General features: G+C 37.8%; 2 protein-coding genes across 4 annotated transcripts; both read right to left on the bottom strand.

The window, feature by feature from the left end:
* Positions 1 to 1,358: 1,358 nt before the first annotated feature.
* cfap52 (cilia and flagella associated protein 52) lies at positions 1,359 to 15,854 on the bottom strand. Of its 2 annotated transcripts, XM_085161676.1 has the most exons (14): positions 14,621 to 15,854; positions 14,012 to 14,211; positions 13,755 to 13,891; positions 12,786 to 12,914; positions 12,441 to 12,540; positions 12,140 to 12,256; positions 11,775 to 11,875; positions 11,462 to 11,632; positions 10,874 to 11,022; positions 10,534 to 10,679; positions 8,072 to 8,223; positions 7,050 to 7,152; positions 2,183 to 2,297; positions 1,359 to 1,933 (listed from the first exon to the last, which is right to left on the bottom strand). In XM_085161676.1, exons 1-14 carry the CDS (start codon positions 14,679 to 14,681, stop codon positions 1,752 to 1,754), a joined length of 1,863 nt encoding a protein of 620 aa, XP_085017802.1. In that variant the 5' UTR covers positions 14,682 to 15,854; the 3' UTR covers positions 1,359 to 1,751. The 2 variants fall into 2 exon arrangements, with proteins under 2 accessions (XP_085017802.1, XP_085017803.1); XM_085161677.1 differs by lacking the exons at positions 1,359 to 1,933; positions 2,183 to 2,297 and adding an exon at positions 3,381 to 3,707.
* A 134-nt stretch (positions 15,855 to 15,988) lies between these two features.
* LOC146516694 (uncharacterized) lies at positions 15,989 to 20,443 on the bottom strand. Of its 2 annotated transcripts, none has more exons than XM_085161679.1 (3): positions 19,865 to 20,443; positions 18,532 to 18,589; positions 15,989 to 17,246 (listed from the first exon to the last, which is right to left on the bottom strand). In XM_085161679.1, exons 2-3 carry the CDS (start codon positions 18,578 to 18,580, stop codon positions 16,120 to 16,122), a joined length of 1,176 nt encoding a protein of 391 aa, XP_085017805.1. In that variant the 5' UTR covers positions 18,581 to 18,589; positions 19,865 to 20,443; the 3' UTR covers positions 15,989 to 16,119. The 2 variants fall into 2 exon arrangements, with proteins under 2 accessions (XP_085017805.1, XP_085017804.1); XM_085161678.1 differs by having other exon boundaries at positions 20,231 to 20,441.
* Between the last annotated feature and the right edge of the window lie 1,188 nt (positions 20,444 to 21,631).

Raw genomic sequence — 21,631 nt, 5'->3', positions numbered from 1 at the left:
ATTTATTAAAAGAGATAGTCAGGTCTCCATCCAATATTCCCATAATTTCCCCGATGCTCTTGAGCATTGTTAGAAAAATGAACACATGTTACATGAGAATAACAAATTAACAAATTCCGAGGCAAACCGTGTCATTCTGTGTCTGTGTGTTATGAAGATGACCCGTGTTTTACAGCAATCCTCTGTTCATTATCATTGTGCTAAACGACAGTGAGAGGAATTATGCCCAAGCTTAATGAGCAGGGATTTTATTTATTTATTTTTTTGCTGACTTGTTTTAAATTACCTGCCACAGACTGGTAACCTGTCCTGGTTTACACCACCTCTTGTCTCATGACAGTTGGGATAGGCCCCAGTCCCCCTGAATTCGATAAGAGGTAGAAATTGGACAGATCGATGGATGGTTTATATAACAATGTTTTTTTTTTTCTTTTTTGCAGGAAGTAGTGAATTAGAATTGTACATTGCACCACTCTTTTACCATAACCCCTCAGGGAACAAACCTTATTACATTAGGGGACAGCAGTCCCCAAATATCTAGGCCTGCACTTTGTGGCAGTAGCAGATAGATGAATTACATTTTGAGTGAAATGTGTATTTCATAAACTACATAATGTCGCATTGTGTTCCATATTTTGATTTCACGAGTCTGTAGAATCCCATTAACTGCTTTTCAGTAAGTATAAAGAAGCGTAATGTCGACAATTTGCAAAAACTATGTTGTTATTCCTTGAAGTAAAATTTCAAATTAATGTAAATTGTTGCTCCTGCAAAGCAGTACCATTTAAGGGACTGTGATCTTTTCACTTTTATATAAAGAATGTATTCAGACTACCTCACTCTTGCATTTTATATTGTAAATGTAATTTTTAAATTAATCTACAAGAAATAAAAAATAGCACCAGAAATTTTGCTATATAAGCAACAATAACTATTTTCACTATAAAAGTAGTTTTCCCCATTTCATGGCACACTTTTTTTCTTTAAGACCAGACCAGTCTCCCCCTGAGGGACACCCCAGTACCATGATGCTGCCATCCCCATGCTTCACTCTAGTGATAGTAATAACCAGCCGACTGTCACCTACCAGAAGGTCATCCTTCTGGTAGGTGACAGTCACATTCTTGACCAAGGCACTTTTTGTTCAATAACTCAGTTTGGTAAACTCTAGCACTCAGATGTTTTGTGTATTTCACTTTTTGTATTTCACAGACATTGAAGCCATATTTAGAAACTGATTCATCCTCTTGCCCTATTCGCAATAACATTGTGAACTCTCGATGTGTGTTTACACCAGGACATGTAGCTTAAAATGATTAACAACTGATGTGTGGCTATTACATTCTACACATCTCGAGGCTCAAAAATCTGTCACTGCAAAGGCTCTGAATACTTTTCAAAATTAAGATTTTGATTTTTAATAGAATTTCAAAAGAGCAAAAAAAGAGAAAGGATTTATTAACGCTTTAATTCACCTTTTTTTTTTAAATTGATGGACAAATATTACCCATTTAAAAATCAACAAAACCATGCAAAAAAAAAAAATCCACTACATTACTATGCATCAGTGAGCAAAAACATCTTATACAGCAATTGTTGCTTCATGAGGTTACATGTATTTATTTGGTAAGGATGTAAATCCATATTGCTAAAACAATATAATAGTAACATTTGGTACATTTTTGGAAAAATTTAAAAAGAATGTCTGGATGGCTAAAAGTATGTGTTTCTTCCCGTGTCCAAATCTCCAGTTAAGAGGAAGGGAGGTGAGGGAACTTCCAGCAAAGAATGGCTCCATCTGCACTTGTACTGACTAAGTTGCGGCTGTTGGAGCAGATTTTCACGCTGGTAATACTGCCACCATGACCTACCCCTACGTGGGTTACTCCACCTAACATGTAGTCCCACACCTTCACCAGCTTATCATCTCCACCTGGTATGAAAAGGTGAACAACATAAGAAACCAGAATCTCTAGGGAAATATCGCTAATTATTGTGCAATACCGGTCTTTATATAAAACACATGAAAACTATATTTGCATAAAATATTCAATTAGGTTTTGATCTAAACGGGAGCATAATGGGCAATGCAGCAGGGACAAATATAAAATCGCTATCTATATATGAGAAGCAAAGAGAATTCATGGAAGAAGAAGAAGTGCAAATGAGTAATGTGCCATACCTGTCACAAAGTATTTGCCATCCTGTGAGATATGCATGCCATTGATGGCACCAGACTGCGAGGCCTCAAGTTGTCTGAGGGCAGATTTACCCTCAAACACGTCCCAGTAGGCAACCTGAGGGACAAAATGTACACAATGCACAGAAAGTCTAAGTGGAGATGAAGGTTACACATTTATACTCTGAAGTTTTTTTGTTTTGTTTTTTGGGGGGAGGGGGGTTACTGTGGGAAAGAATCATATCTAACAAGGAGAAAAAGGAGTTTGACTGACAAAGCATACACAGCCTTTTGATGTTTTTGTTACATTTTCATGTTTAGTAATGTTTGTTACTAAGGATTGATAGGCTTGCTATGCAGACTGCTACTAATGAGATCAAGTGAAAACATCTCTGTGCTTTTGTGCTGTTTTTATTCAACATTATATACAGTATACACTTTACCATTTCCTATTTTGGTAGTAGTACGCAATAGGTGACCTCAGACTCTCACCTTCACTGCTTTCTCGTTTTAACTCTATATGAAAATGAGCTGGTTTGATTCTATCATATATCTAAATGAGTTTTGAACATCTCTAGGGCTTAACAGCCGTCAGAGTATCAAGTCTCACAAAAGGCGATTGTTAGTTGAAGTTATTTATAGCCCAGGTGGCAGAAGCATCACAAAACCACAGAGCGAGAACAATCCTTTCTTGTTATTTATATGACCGACCTGATTACTTCTTGGGTGGAGTAAATGAAAGCCCAGATGGACTTGATCATTAAAATTAGGCTTCAGTCATGAATGAGTTCCTAGTAGAAGATTTAACAGTTCACCCTGTGTGATTTTAAAAGTCAAGAAGCTGTTTAGAAAGCAGTAAAGCACTCAAAACACTGATGCTAAACACACTGCATTTCAAAGTCAATAAGGAGTTGAGAGAAGGAGATGGAGTTACCACAATTAGCTATTTGTAAAGGTCATGTTAAACAAGGCTGTTCACACAGAGCCCGATGCTTATGAGAACAGAATTTCATTTTTTGCCCATTATGCCTAATAGGAAGGCACATAATAAGGGATATGTAATCTTTCACACATATTGAATATTGTGCTTACATGGAATGAAAACTAATAGATAGAAATAAATAGAAACCAAATCTTCCTAATGTAACCAAATCAGAATGTAAGGCTTAAATCTGAACAAAACAATGCTCACTTCTCAGCTAAGGCCTACATTAATCGATAACATATTTAGTGAGATGTCTTTTCAAACAAATCAGCGCCTTAAATTTTTTTTAATCATTGCTCTATGATTAATAAAAAGAAGCTAATGGTGAAATTATATAGTTTATTATTCGCATAGCCACGATAAAAGTTACTGTAACAATGTTCCCCTCTCTTCTTCTCTCTTAGATCATTTTCCATCCCTTCCTCGCTGCCACAGTCACGACCCCTTCCACCTTTCTCATCTCATTTCAGCAGCTTATTATAGGCTTCCACCTGTGTGAGTTGTCTTGGCCCATCTGCGATCCCTCAGCCTCGGTCTGGGAAACTGGCTCACAGCCATGACATGGACAACCAGGAAATTAATTATGTGCAGTAAGTGAGAGCAGGTCTGAAAAACATACTCTTAGGACTGCTCCACTTATAAGGACAAATCTCAGGCTATAAGCAGTGTATAGTTGCCTGGGCTACACAGAAAGTTAGAAGCTTTAGCTTATAGAAAATATGCACAGTTACCTAAGGTTATTATGAGCTAGTAATTAATTACTATCAAGGTTATGCCTCCTTTGTAGCAGAAATAATGTAGTCCAACTGGTTTCAGCTATAATACCATATCCTTACCTTGAAAAGACGAAGTAAGCATTATATACTTACTACACCAAAAAACAAACGCATCATTATCATTACCAGCAACATCCTGATCACAAAGCATCTCATTAATACAACTGTTCCCTGACCCTACATCGTCATCCCCCCACCCCTCCTGGCCACTCTCTTTCTCTTCACATTTTTTCTCACATGCTGGTTTGCATCCTGTGAATTTACTCATAGAGTCATGCTGGGAGGTGAAGAAGGCTTGGAGTACAGAGAGGAGAGAGAGGAGAGAGCATTGCTGTTTGTTGAACCAGACAGAGTGCCTGTGTCCTGGGATGAGCAGATGGTGGATCTGGCTGGCACTTGGGTGGCATAGGCACATCCGCAGGAAGGCACGAACACCACAGCGCTCCCCTCTATCTCTCCTCTTTCTCGCTCTCTTTGAATGCCTCCTTCCCACTTTCTCTCCGCTCGCTCAGCACACCCACCGCGCTGTGTTAATCAGCACAACTTGTCCTCACCTCTCAGCATGCGGGGACGGCAGCAATATGGGTCCAGTGTGTAGCCAGGTTCAAGGGGTGTGGATAAATTGCACAATCAAGGAAAAAAGTGTTTCATTCTGCAGCAGTAAAGGTCCAAGCTTATGTAAATAAGAAGTGCTTGGTTAATCAAGAGTATAAAAAAAATTGTGGAGTCAAAGGGTGTGTTTTTGCACCAGTGACTAGCAGCCGGCACAATGGCTTAATTACTGTATACTGAGCTAAGAAACAAATTAGAAGCGTTCAAGCTAATCTGCAGAAATGCACACGAGTATGACTGTACAAGCTTTCAGTGTGCTACTCTTTGCTGATCTTAGTAAAGCTGCAGATTTTTTCTGTCATTCTCATTAAGTGGAGATTTCAATAACCATAACAACATAATGAGGACTCTACACTGTGACTGTTTAGTGACAGGATGCAAATAGAGTCTATTTGCATCCTGTTTTTTTTTTTTTTTTATCATTATAATGATTACTTTTTTCTCCTTTAAGCTAGACAGCTGAGTATTAAGTCTGAGGGAAAATATATGGAGTACATGGACTACAGTAAACAACAAAAAGTACTTTAAGGTAAAAAAAAAAAAAAAAAAAGTAGTTATTATAAACTCACTGTGAATTGCAACAGTTTACAGCTATGTTATCAACAGATTATGAAAAAACAATGGTGTTACAGTGTGATATTCACAGTGTGATCTCTGGGCACTGGATATTTGGAATTGGCTCTGAATTATTTAATTCATTTTCAGAAAAGAAGCCAAACTGTAGAGCAATACTTATTTGTACCAGTGCATGGTGTAGTGAGTCAGAGCAGCCATAAGTTTTCTCTGAGCCCAACTGGGGAAGACACAATGCCAACAGACAGACAATGACTTTTATCATCACCAGCACCAACTGGAACCCACACTCTGAAATGCTAAAACAGAAGCAAATAAGACTAAACTCCAGAGGAGCTTCCGCCAGCTCTTGAAGCAAAGAAAATGAACTGGCACCATCTCTTCTAAACTGTAAAGATCAAAGCTGTCAATGCTAACACATCATATGTTCTACCTGTCAAACATCACTCACATTTTCTCCCAGAAAACTTGTCAACACGATCATGCCAAAGCTTGAAACCTGGAGCCCCCATAGCCAGATACCAAGACTAAGTGAAGTGAGATCTACTGATGATGCTAATGTAGCACCATGGACGATACCTACCGTGACTGTTACAGAGACTAACCGGCTGATCTACACCAAGAACGGTGTGGATCATACATACATCATACATGGGACGCCATATCCAAGTGGCCGGCATAATATACAGAAACATCTGTGCTGAGTATGGACCGGAAGTCTCAAGGGCATAGTGGGAGACACCTTGTACGATGGTCGAGAATGACCGAGCTAAGATCCCATGGGACTTCCAGATACAGTAGGACAAAATGGTGGTGGTTAACCAACCCCATATAGTAGTGGTGGACAAGCAGAGGAAGTCAGTCGTAGTGATAGACGTAGCAATACCGAATGACAGCAACATCAGGAAGAAGGATCACAAGAAACTGGAGAAGTACAAAGGGTGCAGAGAAGAGCTCAAGAAGATGTGGAGGGTGAAGGTAACAGTGGTCCCCGTGGTAACTGGAGCGCTAGATGCAGTGACTCCCAAGCCAAAGCAAGTGTCTCCAGCAGATCCCAAGAACAACATCCGAGATCTCTGTCCAGAAGAGTGCAGTCCTAGGAACAGCTAAGAGACTGCGCAGGACCCCCAAGCTCGAGGGGATTTTTTTTTAAATCAAAGGTTTACTTATTTAAATAAATAATCATTAACCTCCTAAGACCCAAACTCTTCCACGACATGCATTTTTAATTTCTCTTTGATATTTGGTCACATTGGGGCCCGATGAATGTAAAAACAAAGAATTGCCAGATTTTTTTTTTTTATCTTATTTTTGTTTTTAAGAAAAATAAGAGCCACATATGAGGATATTCGTTTGAAATGTTGATACAACAGTAGCAGTATAATGTTCTTGTAAGTGGATATCAGGCCCTTGTAGAGCAAAATTGAGTATTTTGGTCTAAATAGCCCAAAATGTGATGTCCACATATGTGGACGCCAGGTCCTAGGAGGTTAAAGGACATATGCTTGGCATAAACTGAATGTATAACAATGAAGTAAATTTCATTTGATGAGACTTCTTTAAATTGTCATTTTCTTTTTATTTTCTTTTTTTTGTAATTTTCAATTGAACAGATTCCATTAAATGTATTTTTGTATTGTACTTCTCTGTACTGGAAATTCTACATGCAATCAAATTAATTATGGTCAGCATACACTAAAACATTTTTGTCAGAATTAAGCAAATTCTGACTAAAGAAGTTTTAGCAAAATGATCATTAACAATTCTGACAATACATACCTCTGAGACCACCATAAAAAAACTGGTTTAAAGATAAATCAAGTGAAAAATTTGTGTTTAAATTACTGCCTGCTAGAATGCCAATAAAAATACAGAAATGCACTTAGCAACAAGAAAAAAAAAGATTATTAATCCAAAAACACACCTTTCTGTCAGTGCCACTGGTGATAATCTGAAATTCCTCTGGATGGTAGCACACAGTCCGGAACAGTGTGTTGGCAATCATCATTTGACGAACTACGAATCGCCTATAAAAGATTATACAAAAGAGACAAAAGACAAGAAATGACGGGAAGGAAGATGAGTTTGACAGGTATTGCAATAGACTTGGCAAAAAATAACTCATATGGGGTGCATGTGTCTTCACACCATGGCCAGACTGTTTAGTGTGAACCCTGTTCAAATTTTAAACAAAAAAAGCATAAATCACAAAACAATCTGTATATACAAATGTTCTGAAGTGCACATATTTTCTCTTGTGCATAGAATCATTTGATTCTAGTCAGACAGGGTGTCAGTCTAAATTAATTTAGACTTTTCTACTAATCCATTTAAATAACTTGTTAGTAGTCATACTAAAAAGAGAATCCATGATAATTGTATGGGTACTGCCTAGAAGACTTTAATCCACAGACTTGTTCATGAAGAGGACAGACAATGAAAAAAATGACCATAGTCAGTTTTCAACAGCTTATTGTACTCCCAGAAGAAGCTCACAGATTAAAGGATTTTAAGCTTATAAAGAACTGGATTTCTTTTTTATCTCACTGTATGAGCCACACATCCACTTCACAATTTCTCTCTGTCTTCAGGTCTGACTGTGCTCTTCTTTCCTCTCACTTTGTCTCTGGTGGCTATACGTATTATTACCAGATATGTACATTACTTTTCACAGAATAATGTGATTAGCTCATTCAGTAATTTGCCTAACTACTTTATTTTCACTTCACTTGCTCTCATCATTTTTCTTTGATGAAACAGAAATAATTATTACAATTTTGACTTAGTGAAGTGGCTCTGCAGTAATTTTTGGCATTTTGTTGTACTACTAAACACAACATTTCATACACAAATAATATTTCATACACTAATATTACAATATTAAACACTTTAAAGGTGTTACATGGACACAATGTGTGTGTTATGGTTTGCAGATAGGCTACTCACACTATGTCCCAGATGATGCAGGTACCGTCAGAGCTTGCAGAGACACACTCTGTGTCGTCACTCTTGATTTTGAGACAAGTGACAGCAGCTTTGTGCTTTTTCATGGCCTCCAGCAACCGATAGCTATGTGGCTTCAGCTCCCAAACACACACCTATGATAGTTAAACCCAAACTCATTCATTAAGAAAACTACATTTAACTTTATTTATAAACATACAAATATGCTATGGATGCAACAATCTTCAACAGTATGTCTTCTGTTCTTTTGAAATCATGTCAGTCTTCAATGATATTGCATGCTATAGAGATAAACCCCAAATTTAAACGCTGAATGTGTATTTGAAGGGTGCACAGCACAGTCTAGTATGGTGTGTCTGTATAACGAATATAAAGCATGCATAAACTCTTCCAATATTTGCACTAAGCACTGGAATAACTCACAGCTGCTTGTGTTGGAGAAAAATTAGCAATTCTAATTATATGACTAGACATAAGATGCAAACATTCTTATCTTTAAATCAGTTTTGTCATGTTCAGTAGGCATTCCCAAATCAATAACAAAAAAATGTTTTGGGAAAGTCTGAAAATGGTTATGGCAGGATATGGACTACAACTAAAGCTAAATTATCAGGCAGGATAGCCATTTCATGCCCATTTCATAATTCTTGTTGATGATATACTGTGAGAAATTGTGCCAAAGTCTCAAGCTGCCCAAGATTTTTTTTTTAATTTTGCTATGAAAACGGAGAATCTGTGATGTGATTTATTGAAACATGCAAACATAAACGGACAAAACAGAGTTTGTACAATTCTGACAAGCTTGAAAGTCTGTATTTGGGACCTTATTCTTCAACACCGCCTGAACTCTTGTAGGCAAGCTTTCTTATAATTTCTTTGTAATCTTCAGGAATAGTTCTCCAGGCTTCTTGAATGACATTCCAAGCTCTTCTTTGGATGTCGGCTGCCTTTTGCTCCATTCTCTCCATTCCGTTCATGTGAACTCACATTGTTGTTGAGGTCCTGGCTCTGAGGATGCCTATCCATGACTGACAATGTTTCATAGTGTGTTTGACTATCCAGGTAGTATCACTGTAGTATCTTTGGAATCATTGCCATGTTGATAAATGAAGCCCTTGCTGACACTTTTCAGTCAGTAATGCATGGTCTATCAAAATCTGATCATACTTTTTTGCATTTATAATTCCCTCAGTTTTGACAAGTACATATTACTGTTGATATTAATGAGGATTTGAAACAAAAAAATAATCTAATTTTGATTTTAAACTCGATAAGACCTGTGTAATTTGGCATACCTCATAGTTTGTTTGTTTTTTAGCTTTTGCCATCCTTGAGAATGGATTCTTGACCATTACCCTTACATTGTGGGCGATTGTGACTCAAGAGTTGGGAGTTCGCCTTGTAATCGGAAGGTTGCTGGTTCGAGCCACGGCTTGGACAGTCTCGATCGTTGTGTCCTTGGGCAAGACACTTCACCCGTTGCCCACTGGTGGTGGTCAGAGGGCCCGGTAGCGCCAGTGTCTGGCAGCCTCGCCTCTGTCAGTGCGCCCCAGGGTGTCTGTGGCTACAATGTAGCTTGCCATCACCAGTGTGTGAATAGGTGGATAACTGGATATGTAAAGCGCTTTGGGGTCCTTAGGGACTAGTAAAGCGCTATACAAATACAGACCATTTACCTTTTTGGGGTTTTTTTTACCATTGAGACTAGTTCTGATGAGGCTTAGGGAAAAAGCAGATGGTTCAGCTAAGGGGTAAAATGTAAAATGTATCTCTCAGATCCTGTCTCAGTTCTTTGATAGATTTTTCCTATTTCTTAAGGACATGACTACATCTACTATAGGTAGTTTTCTTGCCTACAACTTCGGTCTACTTGTTCAGTTTCCTCAAATATTTAAGGACACAATGAACAGATATGTTTATAGCTAATAGCTCTTTTAGAATCACCTTGTTGGTGCAAAAATACAGTTTTATGCCTGACAAACTCTGTTATCTTTGCAATTTGTGTTGATTCAACCAAAGAAGAAGGATCATTTTGAGTGTTTTTGTGACAGGCTGCTAGTAATAAAGTGCTAAAGGTAGAATATAAAACTGGATTTTTGCTAAGTTCTGTGTTATATGTAAACACAACACTGGTTTATTCTGTGATTTAAGTGCCGTTTTATGCTTTATGAGTCAACATTCTTCTGAAAATAGACTGAACAGTTCTCAACAGACTAGACTGAAAATTAACAAAAAATAAGTTGTTTTTTTTTAAAAGACCTTCAGACAGTCTCTGGAAATATTGCTGAACTATTTTAAAACTTATAAGAACATCTGGCTCCTTAGAAGCATAAAGCCAAGAAACGAGGAGCGGCTCAAGACTTTAATATTATAATATAAATTAAACAATAATATATATCTAATAGTGAACAAATTATAGGTTCATTGATATTATTTCCACTGACCTGTCCTTCTCCCCCTCCACTGACAATCCTTTTGCAATCCCTTGTGCCAGCAATGGCCGTTGCACCCATTGTGTGTGCATTGTGAATGGTGAGCATGAGTTTTCCACTTTCTGGTCCAAACAGACGAATCTTACCATCATTCCATGCTAGAAGACAATGACAGCTAGAGATTAATCTGATTCTGCACAAGAAACAGAACTTTTCATCAAGTGAAAAGAAACTTTACTTTTATATTTCAGATTTCTGCGCTACTGTAATTGAGATGGCTTGTTATCACCTATTCAAAACATATTTCAAAACAGAAAATTAATTGTTACAGAAATCGCTCTCTGAGTCCTACCACTGATGATGCTTTGTCCATTAAACATGAAGTCCACCGAATTGCAGGTCACATTGGGTATAGTGATGCGCAACAGCTCTTTAGGCTTCCCTGTGTACCACACTCTGATATCTTCATCTGAGCAGGTTGCAAATAGTTCAGATGTTCCACTAGTGGAAAAATGTGAGGAAAAATAGAGAATTATAGTTGTGTGGTATGAGTTGTTAATATAATTATGTAAATAATTGATTAAAAGTAATATTTTACTCAGGTCTTAGACACATACATAAAACCAATAAAATTTCCTCAGAATATGTAGACATGTGGCATGTATATGTCACCCTCTAGTGAGTACAAAAGGTAAATAAAGTAATGAATCAGAAACAATTTCAGCACAGTTTAAGCATTGTGGTTTTGCTTTTCTGCATTTGACACATAACATAATGTTTATTTTCTTGCATTTCTGGGTACAAGAGAAAATGTGTGTTTCTGAAGGACATGGTGAAGGAGAAAAAGGAACAGACTGACTGTTTTCTGATCAATTCTCTTTATCAGGGCATTTATGTTTTATTGCAGAACACTATTTAAATTCTCTTTTCTGACACTTACAACAAGATGGCTACGTCCTTGACAGCATCATTATGGCTGGTGGATATGAGTTCCACTTTGAAATTCTCATAACTGAAGCGATACATCTGAGCAGCCTCTGTGCCAACAAAAAACTCATCTCCATCTCCTAATGTAGCAATGGAGGTTACTGCCTTTTCCAGATCGACTTTCCTGATGTGAGGTAAAGGGAAAAAGTACAAAAATGCAAAAATAAACTAAAGCATTTTAATGCTGAAAATATAGAAAATTCAAAGGTAACAATTATGTACACTAGGGGTATTTTATAGTGAAATAATTCAGTCATAGAACTCACTTAAGACTTTTGAAGTTAGTCCCAGAACACAAAGTGACAGTGCCAGATCCACAGCCTACAAGTAGGTCCCCAGACTTCAGTATCTTTATGACATTGACACCCTGCAAAGAAAATGATGAAACTATGATTTTCATTACATTTTCTAAAACAATTATGCACATTTGAATATATCACTTTTTAAAATTCCTAGATCGTTTACAGCTTCTCATAACTTAAGAATTTTTTAACTATGTGACATGAACCATGGCTTTTCCTTCCACAAGGATTCCTATTAAGTGCAGGGCATGAGTAAGGAGTGGCTGAATGACTGAATTCAAAGCACCCAATAAGGAATGCAATGAATGACCTCTACAGTGATGACTTACCATGCTGTATTTTGATTTAGCTGGACCGCAGTGATTCAGAAGCTTTGTCTTCAGGTTAACTTTCATTATGTCTCCACTCATGGTGCCGCAGAAAATGAACTGATCATCCTCTGAAATCTGTACAGCAATATTGATAGTGCAACCACATTATTTCACTATATCTGGTGTGCTATAAGTTTGGAAGATTTAAAAAGTTGAGTTTCACTACTATTATCCTTATGCACCTTCTGCAGCCATACTATTAGTGTTTGATTGATTTGTTAAGTTTTTGCCTGCAGATGGTTTGCATATGGCTTCATACCTCTAAGCATTTCACAGTCCTCTTGAGCTTTCCTGTCTGACACTCTGTGGGCCTGATCTTTCTGTTGGCGAGGTCCAGTTCCCAAACTCGCAATGTTCCACTGCCCAAAGAAGACCAGTGATATTAAATCACTTTTATGCAATAACAAGGAGCGTGAAAACCCACATTGTGAAGCTAGGTATGCAGAAAAATAGCAATAGGTAGATGTATTGTCATTTTATAAGCAGGTTCAATAAAATCTAATTCACAGATAACCTAACAATTACAAATTAAAAATCTAATGTGACATTTAGCTTGGTTTAAAAAAACACAGAAAAGAAAAAATAGCAGACACCATTCACTCACCTCCCTGCTGACACAAAGATGTTGTCATTTGTGTTTGAGTATTGCAAAATCAGGGAGTGACCAGCACTCTGCGCTGAAGCTGGGCTCCCACATATAGCTTGCTTAGTCTCAATATTCCACACAACTATACTGTAAACAAACACAAAAGATCATTAGTACAGTACATTTGATAGGCCATCTAGAAATTGATGTACCCCTTTTTGTGCAGATAAAGATAATTAAAGGCCATACCATGTGTATTCATGGACATTGCACGTCAACACACATTTCAGTAAATGTACTAGTGTAGACATTTGGCTAACTCTCACCTCAAGACACATGAAATCTATTAAACCAGGAACAACAAACCAGTATATATAATAAAACAGACTTCACAAAAACGCGGAGCTTGACCTCATACTGGACTGTCTTTAAATCATGATTCTTATATCATATTATAAAAAATAAATGCCACTGTGTCTGCTAAGTCTTAACGGATCTACAATGTATGAGCTTCAGTCACTGAAAGCTAACTATCCAAATGGAGTCTACTTCACAAGTTCAATACGTCCCCTCTGGCAACAAATGCAGGGTGTTTGTCATTTGTTGCTTCCTGCTTTATAAAACACAAATAAGGGGAAGAGCTGAGCCATGTGCAATCTTATAACAAACATCTTTATATCTAAAGACTGGCCCAGCCTAGGTTATTCTGGTTTATTAGGGAGTCACAATAGCAAAGGACTTTTGCTTTCCTTTCCAGTACCTTACTAGCCTGAATGTATTCTGACTGTACAACTTCCTGTGTTCTACAAGAACCTTGTGCCTGGCTTGTTAAACAGTAAAACAAATGTGGCATGATCATTGCTCAATGAAATATAGTGTGGTATGTTGGCAATTAGACAATTACTGTGCAAGGCAATGTGTATTTCCATTCTGCAATCTTACTATCTGAACTTGCACCCAGCTGCATCATTCAGCCATAATGTTTACCTGCCATCATCTTGACCCCCAAGGGACACCAGGTACTTGTCATTAGGAGAAAAGGCCAGTGCCTCTACCTTTGCCTTGTGGAGCACCAGCTCTGTATAGATTGTTCGGGTCACATAGTCCCAGATTATTATTGTAGCCTAGGACAACATATTAAGTAAAATATTGTAATTTATTCATCAAAATTATTTAACCCAATATCTGATGGCAGATTTGCCAGGTAGTTACAAAAACATTCAAACGTTCCTGACTAAGATTACCTTAAAGCCCATAAAGTTGACCTGTCCAGAGGCAATATACAGTCCACTTTTTGACACTGAAATACAGGTTACATTGTTTGCATGGCCATGTAAGAACTCCTGTTTGCCATCTTTAATTCTCTTCAGAATGATTGTGCATCCAAGAGGGTAGATCATGTGCTCGTTGTCTGGATGGACTCTTAGGCCAGAAGAAACATGTCCTGGTGAAATAAAGCAGAGAACATTGAACAGACAATCTGTTTGCGATTATGAAGGTGGATGGTTGTTTTAAAAGCTAGATAATAATAACGGGAATGTGCACTCTATCTTCATAGCTACACATGTAAGTTCAAAATGTAATCTTAACAACAAAGGTACAGTCTAAATCACACAAGGGGACGAGAACTCAGCCCGCTAGACAGCTCTGGAACAAGGAGAACATCAATTTTGGACTTTTAACTGTAATTTAAAGTTTTACAGCTTTTCCTACTGTTAAAGACCTAAGTTAAAGACCACGCAATGTTTTTAATATTAAAAAACTAACACTGTGTATAGTACTGAGCGTGTTACTCCAGACTTTTCAACTGTCGTATCAGAAAGTTAATTTAAGTTTCCAGGGGGGGAACTTACCGTTAAAGCCAATAACAGCCTCCAGTTCGAGCCGAGGTATACTTTCTGTTTCAACATCCATTATCAAACTAACTGTATTTTATTCACCCGAAAAAAAACTGTATTTCAACCAGTAAATTCAAATTTTGTTTAAATAGCGGTAATTATTTTTTCTCAGGCAGGTGAAGTAGTTCACACCAAACAAACGGTCGCCTAGCAACATCAATAAAGCGCCACCGGCTGAATGACGTTTCTCTGCTGCATTCACGTGGTATCGGAAATTTCACATTTGAAACGGCCGTACACAAAAACAATTAAACATAATTGGCAAATTACACTGAAAAATCGGTATTGCATTTGTAGGGTACATTTCACTGTATTTGCACTATGGATAAAGATGACAAATTAATCTGCAACCTATACTGGCATTATACAAAAAACCTAAAATTCTCTCATTTCACAATAAACAACATGTCACAGAAGAATCTGGGACATAACAGAACAAATAAAAATATATTTCAGCACATTTACGGATTATCAGTACAAAAACATTGAACGCCCATTGTCTGAAATTACTACAGAGTTCATCACAGTACATCACAATGTATCTTTATTGAATGTAAGCTATCGTGCATGAATAAGATAAAAATCATTGGATTACACAACTACATTATATATATATGTTGTACATCTAATATAAAATTATACTGATATAAAAACTTAAAAAGTACAATGTTCTTTGTTCATTTAATTTTTTTCACAACTTGTACAAGCTTAAAAATGCTACTGCACTCAAGAGTGGAGTACCTCTGGCCACTGTGACATCACTGCAGGTCCTGTCCAGAGGACAATAGTGCAGTTCATTTTTCTTTTTTACTTTAATTTAGAAGAGCATACCCGTTTTGTAAAGATTTAACTACTCAAAAAAAAAATACTGTAATTGGCTGTAAATGCAAAATCTGCATATTTGACACTTATTATGATGGCAAATTAGGTAACAAATATTTTTTAAAAGAAAGTACACTTTGTTTTATAAACTGCAGAAAGAAGCAATGCTTAGCTACATCCTGGTTTGCACTGCACCATACAAAATGTTGTACTGATATAACTGTAGGTCCAGAGAAACTTTCCAGCCATTTGGTAGGGCAATTCTATTATCTTGTCCTTTGGTAAAGAACTATGAAATATTCTTAAACGCTAACCACACCACATGTCATAACAGTGAACTGTGAACAGAGCAGACCTACACTGAGCTGTGAGATCAAACAGTAGATATTCTAGGCACATCCAAAATTTTAACTGCTGCTGTACTCCAATTAATACAGACTTCAGCGAACACATCTTCTAGCAATGACCTGGTGCCCTGTCCTAACTGAGATTTTTAAAAAGAATTTTAGTGGACAGTTAGCAATGAGAGCAGAAAGGTGAATCATCACAAGAACTTTAAATAACTTGTCATTAAAACAAACTCTCTCAAAACTAAATGAAGAGGAAATGTGCTTTTAATAAACACTCAACTTTTACGTCACACTGTCGGGATTCTGTGAAGGTCCTTCAAAACTTAGTATTTCTTTGGATGTGTCCCCAGCCATCTGTCTGTGTGCATGTGACCTCCGGTGTCTGCTGAGAGAATGGCTCCATGAAAACCTGCGGCCGCAAGTGAGGCACAGATAGGGTCTCTCTCCAGTATGTGTCCGCCGATGCTTTGTCAGTGACTTGTATCGCGTGAAAGTTGCTCCACATTCATTACAAATATATTTTTCTGACTTAATATGAACATTTTGTTCATGCTCTTTCATGTTGCCCAGCTGTGAAAAGCCTTTACCACACACAGGGCAAAGATGTGGCTTCTCCCCTGTGTGGGTCAATCCGTGAATATTCAAATCCTGGCGAGAATAAAACTGCTTGCCACAGATAATGCATTTGTATGGTCTTTCCCCTGTGTGGCTCCTCATGTGCCTTTTCAGTCCCTCAGAGCGAGAGAAGCAGCTCTCACATAAGGTACATTTGAAAGGCTTCTCTCCTGTGTGGGAGCGGAAGTGCCTACGGAGCTCCGAGGCTTTGAAGAAACACATCCCGCAATCCGCACAACTGTGAGGTTTTTCTGGCTGCTCCTCGTGTGTCTTTTCGTGTGCTTTGCAGTGACCTGACTCGGAGAATCCCTTACCGCAGACCGAACAGGTAAAAGGCTTCTCTCCAGTGTGCATACGCTTGTGACGAATGAGTTTGTTAAGTTTGCTGAACGTCTTCATGCAGTATGAACACTGATGAGGTACCCTGGGTTGTTTTGTGTGTGTGCGTTTATGCCTCTCTAATTTTGAGGGTCTATTGAACACTTTTCCACAGTCAGGACAGGGGTGCTTGTTAGTCCTACTGTGGCAATTCTGGTGTCGGATCAGCTTCTCTTGTTGTGTAAAGCTCTTATTACAATGCTCACAGTTATGAAGAGTTTTGGGCTTCCTTGTGTGTACAGGTTTATGCCTCTCCAGCTTTGACGGTCTGTCAAATATCTTGCCACAGACAATGCAAGGGTAACACTTGTCTGATGTGTTGCTCTGTGGCTGTTTGGAGTTCTCTGGCTCGGTGATCACTGAAGCATCACTGGAATCTGATTCTGAGATTATTTTCACCACCACTATTTCTGGACCTGAAGAGGAATCACATTAAAAACACAATCTGAGTGCGTTACTGGCTGAAGTGACTTAGCAAATCTCAGTTAGCAAAACACAATGACGAACTTTTATCGTGTTACACACATCAGGGCTCTAGAGTGTGACCAATTTGGTCGCAAATGCAACCTAATTTCTCAATGGAGCAACTAAAAACAATCCTAGGTCGTACCAGTGTGACCAGCCGTTCGAGTAAAAGTAGGTCTCTGTATGGTCAATAACAGACACACAGAATGCCCATATTGTGGTCAAACCAATCAGAGATAATCATGGGCGAACCTCTCAGATGCACATGCCCATGGTAAGATGTTCAGATATTGAGATGTTAAATTTGAAGCCTTTGAGGCATTTTTAATTTTGACTTCTTTTTATTTTATATAGCTTGAGATATTTTAAGTTTCAATTTCAGCTCAGTGAAGCACTTTAAGTACAAGCAGTACCGTATTTTTTGGACTATAAGGCGCACTTAAAATAGTTTCATTTTCTCAAAAGTGTGCCTTATGTATGAATTCTGGTTGTGCTTATTGACTGAGAATCTGTCAAAATGTTTTAGTACGACTTTGGTAAGCTACGAAGCTGCACCGCTTGATGGATTGTCGGAGCTACCGTACTCAAGAGCCTCGCAGAGTAATACGTACACACATAATATTACCGTATTGTGTGTATATAAGGACCTCAAAATGGCACCTGTTAAGAGACATGCTTATGAAGCGGATTTCAAACTCTATCAGTCATGCAGTAGAACATAGGAATAGAGCAGCTGCGACAGAATTCAGCATTAATGAATCAAAAGTGTGGAAGTGGAGGAAACAAGAAGAATGATTGGAGTGAAGTTTGACTTATATGACTGTTTGGTTTTGCTTAAAGTGCCTTATGATCTGGTGCGCCTTATGGTCCTTATGGTAACTTATCTTTCTTGTAGAAATGTGCTCCAAATAAAGAACTTTGTGTTGGCAAGATTGTTAGTTAATTATTTACAAATCAGTATTGTCTGTATGGACAGCAATTTAACAAAAAAAAAGTGAACATGTAAAGCTGCTGTGTTAAACGATGCGGTTGTAAAATTTGAGTGCACCTAAACTTTGTGCTGGTGCATCTAAGAAAAAAAGTTAGGTGCACAAGTGCAACTGTGGCAAAAAGTTAGTCTAGAGCCCTGGATATTTAATCCATGCTCAACGGGACTTCAAAAAAAGTGAACTTGTTTATTGCACAAATTTTGATCAAAGGGGGAAAAAAAACATGCAAAATATCCTCAATACATACTTTGCTCTGCAGATTCTGTTTTAGGGACAGGTGTGGTGTCTGGGCCCATTGCTGCAGCCTGTTGATGTACAATCCATAAAGAGTTAAGGAACAAATACACAATATCACATATTGTAGATTTACTATTACAGCTTCCACGATGCAAACTCGTACTGTAGCTAATGTCTGAGACCAAAAGGACTCATTAGACACATCCAGGGAAATTTAAACAAAACCGATGTGAGAAGTGGACAATAAGCATTGATACAGCTAATATAAAATCTTAATGGAGAGCTATTTCAGATGAGCAGCTGTCAAGTTATCCCTGTGAAATCCAAGTAATTTGGTGTTTGAGTTTGTAAAAAACAACAACATAAGCATCAGCAATTGTACTATTGTGTAAGCCTGTGGCAAAAGACAATTTATTGTATTTAATTGGACCTTCCTGACTAACTGGCTGTGACTTGTTTATGTGGCTAACTACTGATTAGTTAGTTGGAAGTTAGTTGAAAAATCTACTTATCAGTGCTCCCTGGTGGGCAAACTATGCAAAACAGATACTATCGCTAAATTACCTCAAATCTACATTCACCAGACACTTCATCAGGTACACCTTGCTAGTACCATTTTTTAACTCCAATTGTATTAAGAACTGCAGCAATTCCTCCTAGCCCAAATGCTGGTGCTGATATTATCAGACCAGGTCACATTTTTGCAACTTTTTATAGATCACAGGAGTAGCATCTCCTGTGATGTATAGGAGATGCTACTTCTGCTGCTGTAGTCCATCTGCGACCACATTTAAAGCGTCATGCATTCACACTGGTTATATCAAGTTCCTGTTGACATGTCTGTAGCGTAATGTTTTCTCTTTTAAGCCCACAAACACGAATGTTTGATTATTAGCAACAGGTTAACAGCTTCTTCTCCCGGTGTTGTTGAGTGAAGTGACGTTTCAATTAATCTGTTTAAAAACCACACATTGTATTTCATATTTGAGAGATCATGAACAGTTTAGCACATTTTTGTCTCGGTGCCTAAAGACCTCAATAAGATTCTCTTCCCAAGTATTTTTCAAGGCTCTACATACTATATGTTTCATATGTCTTAAATTTAAAACAAAGAATACTAAGCCACTTATCTGTTTAAGCACACAGCAGTAGTAATTAAATCCAAACTACAAGATATATTTGTCTGACCACCTCTGTAAAATACAAGATAAACAGCATGTACGAAGTGGGTTAAGCTGTCCGGTGTGCTGCACACACCCAAGGTCTGTCTCAGGAGGCAGGAAGGAAAAAAACACTAAACAACCCTTAACGCTCAAAGTATGTATCAATATCCTCAAACTAACCTTAAAGATGCACGTGAAACTGAAAGTGGTCAGTGCTGGTTCTGAAAGCTAACATGTTGTTTATTTACCTATACAAAAAAAATATCTGTGCTTTTGCACAGATTTGCTGGAATGTTTGTGTGTCGACTCTATTATTAACCCGTCCACTTGCAGCGCCGTTAACCACACCGGCGTGGTTAACGATTGCCAATAAGGGGTTATAATTAAACTCAAGGGTAGCGTAACACAGTCACACCGGCATGCAAATACAAACACGACAGTCGCACTTTTACAGCGTTTGTTAGCTACTGTCGCTAACGCTAATGCTGCTATTTTAGCTAACCACACCGTACAAGCCTCGGAGACGCAAACACGATTCAGGCCCACCTCTCTAATAATCCGTAAAAGAGAAAGCTTGCCACAGCCTCTATCTACAGAGTTTTAAGTGAAAACGTCTTCGTCCGAAAGGACAGCTAGTCGCACCGGACTGCTAAACGAGCCGCAGCAATTTGGGGTTGATGCTCGTTCCCTTGCATGGTGCCTTCAAGTACCCACGTACTTTCAAAAACGGGTTCTTGTCTTTGCGGTTCAGTCAGATGTCCAACAGGGGCGAGGTCAGATCGTGGACAGTGTTGACGTTGAGAGGCGTCGCTTGCTTTTCTTTTTAAAATTGATTTCATTTCATTTGTTTATACAAAAAAAAAAAAAAAAACCCCACACAGGTTGTTGAAGCCAAATAAACACAAATACCAAAGGCTCTCCAAAATAGAAATAAAGGCAACCAGACATATTGAGGGTTTTTTTCTTTTTACTCGCATTATATCTATCAGTAGTAGTTTTTTCCCCGTTATCACTAAACAAAGAAAACTATATTCTCCTTTCAGATGTCACTCCCATTACTATAAATGGTTCCATAAAACTACAGAGATTACTTAGTTTCAGCAAATTATTCAATGTTAAGAAATAATCTTTGCAGCTAGAAATATATATAATATATTATATATATATATATATATATATATATATATATATATATATATATATAAAATATAGGAGCTAAAGACATTCATTAATTCATTAATTGAAATGCTGATAATTTTAGAATTTCCAAATCAGAGTTAAGTTGAATAAAAAATAAAATAATGATAAAAATAAAAAAAGTTGACCCTGATGAAGGCCACAAGCCGAAACGTGTTGGTCATCTTCCCCTAAGTGTTGCTGGAGTTCCTGAATCGTGAATTCTTTCATCCTCTCCATGCACCTTGGAAGTAGGTGAAGTTGTACCAGAAATTTCTGTTAAGATTAGCAAACGACAAAGGAAGTCAAGAGATGTTTTGTATAACTCTGTATCAAATCTACATAAACTACAATATCAAAATACACAATTAAAACCATACAGGTGCATTTTGAAAGCATGTTTACAAATATGATCCTTTAGTGAATGTAGTGCCTTAGTTATTACAGAGTATTATAACACTAGTTCTCCTCAATTCATCACATAAAAGTAAGTATATGCACCATAAAGAGCGTCATTGTGTTCCTTCAGAGCTGTCCTGAGATTACAAGCTTTTTTTACCAGGATTATAACGTTCACACTGCAGGTCCCAATGCTCAAGCCCAATTTTTGGACCAAATCCCCCCCCCCCCCCCCCCCCCCCAAAAAAAAAAAAAAAAAAAAAAAAAAAAAAACACACACACACACACACACACACACACACACACAATTTAGCATTTCACAGGACAAATGTGAAATGTCTGTAGGCTGCATATCAATCAAAATCACTTTGA

This window comes from Neolamprologus multifasciatus, chromosome 6, assembly GCF_963576455.1.
Source record: "Neolamprologus multifasciatus chromosome 6, fNeoMul1.2, whole genome shotgun sequence".
Lineage (NCBI taxonomy): Eukaryota > Metazoa > Chordata > Actinopteri > Cichliformes > Cichlidae > Neolamprologus > Neolamprologus multifasciatus.
This window is presented reverse-complemented; position numbering and strand designations above follow the sequence as displayed.

Bases quoted from the DNA above. Each gene is read 5' to 3' on its own strand.
- LOC146516694 (XM_085161679.1), bottom strand. From the start codon at position 18,580: ATGGGCCCAGACACCACACCTGTCCCTAAAACAGAATCTGCAGAGCAA. The intron at 17,247-18,531 runs GTATGTATTGAG...ATTCCTCTTCAG, and splicing joins AACAGAATCTGCAGAGCAAA to GTCCAGAAATAGTGGTGGTG.
- cfap52 (XM_085161676.1), bottom strand. From the start codon at position 14,681: ATGGATGTTGAAACAGAAAGTATACCTCGGCTCGAACTGGAGGCTGTT. The intron at 11,633-11,774 runs GTGAGTTCTATG...ACCTCACATCAG, and splicing joins ACTAACTTCAAAAGTCTTAA to GAAAGTCGATCTGGAAAAGG. The intron at 7,153-8,071 runs GTGAGTAGCCTA...AATCTTTTATAG, and splicing joins TGCATCATCTGGGACATAGT to GCGATTCGTAGTTCGTCAAA.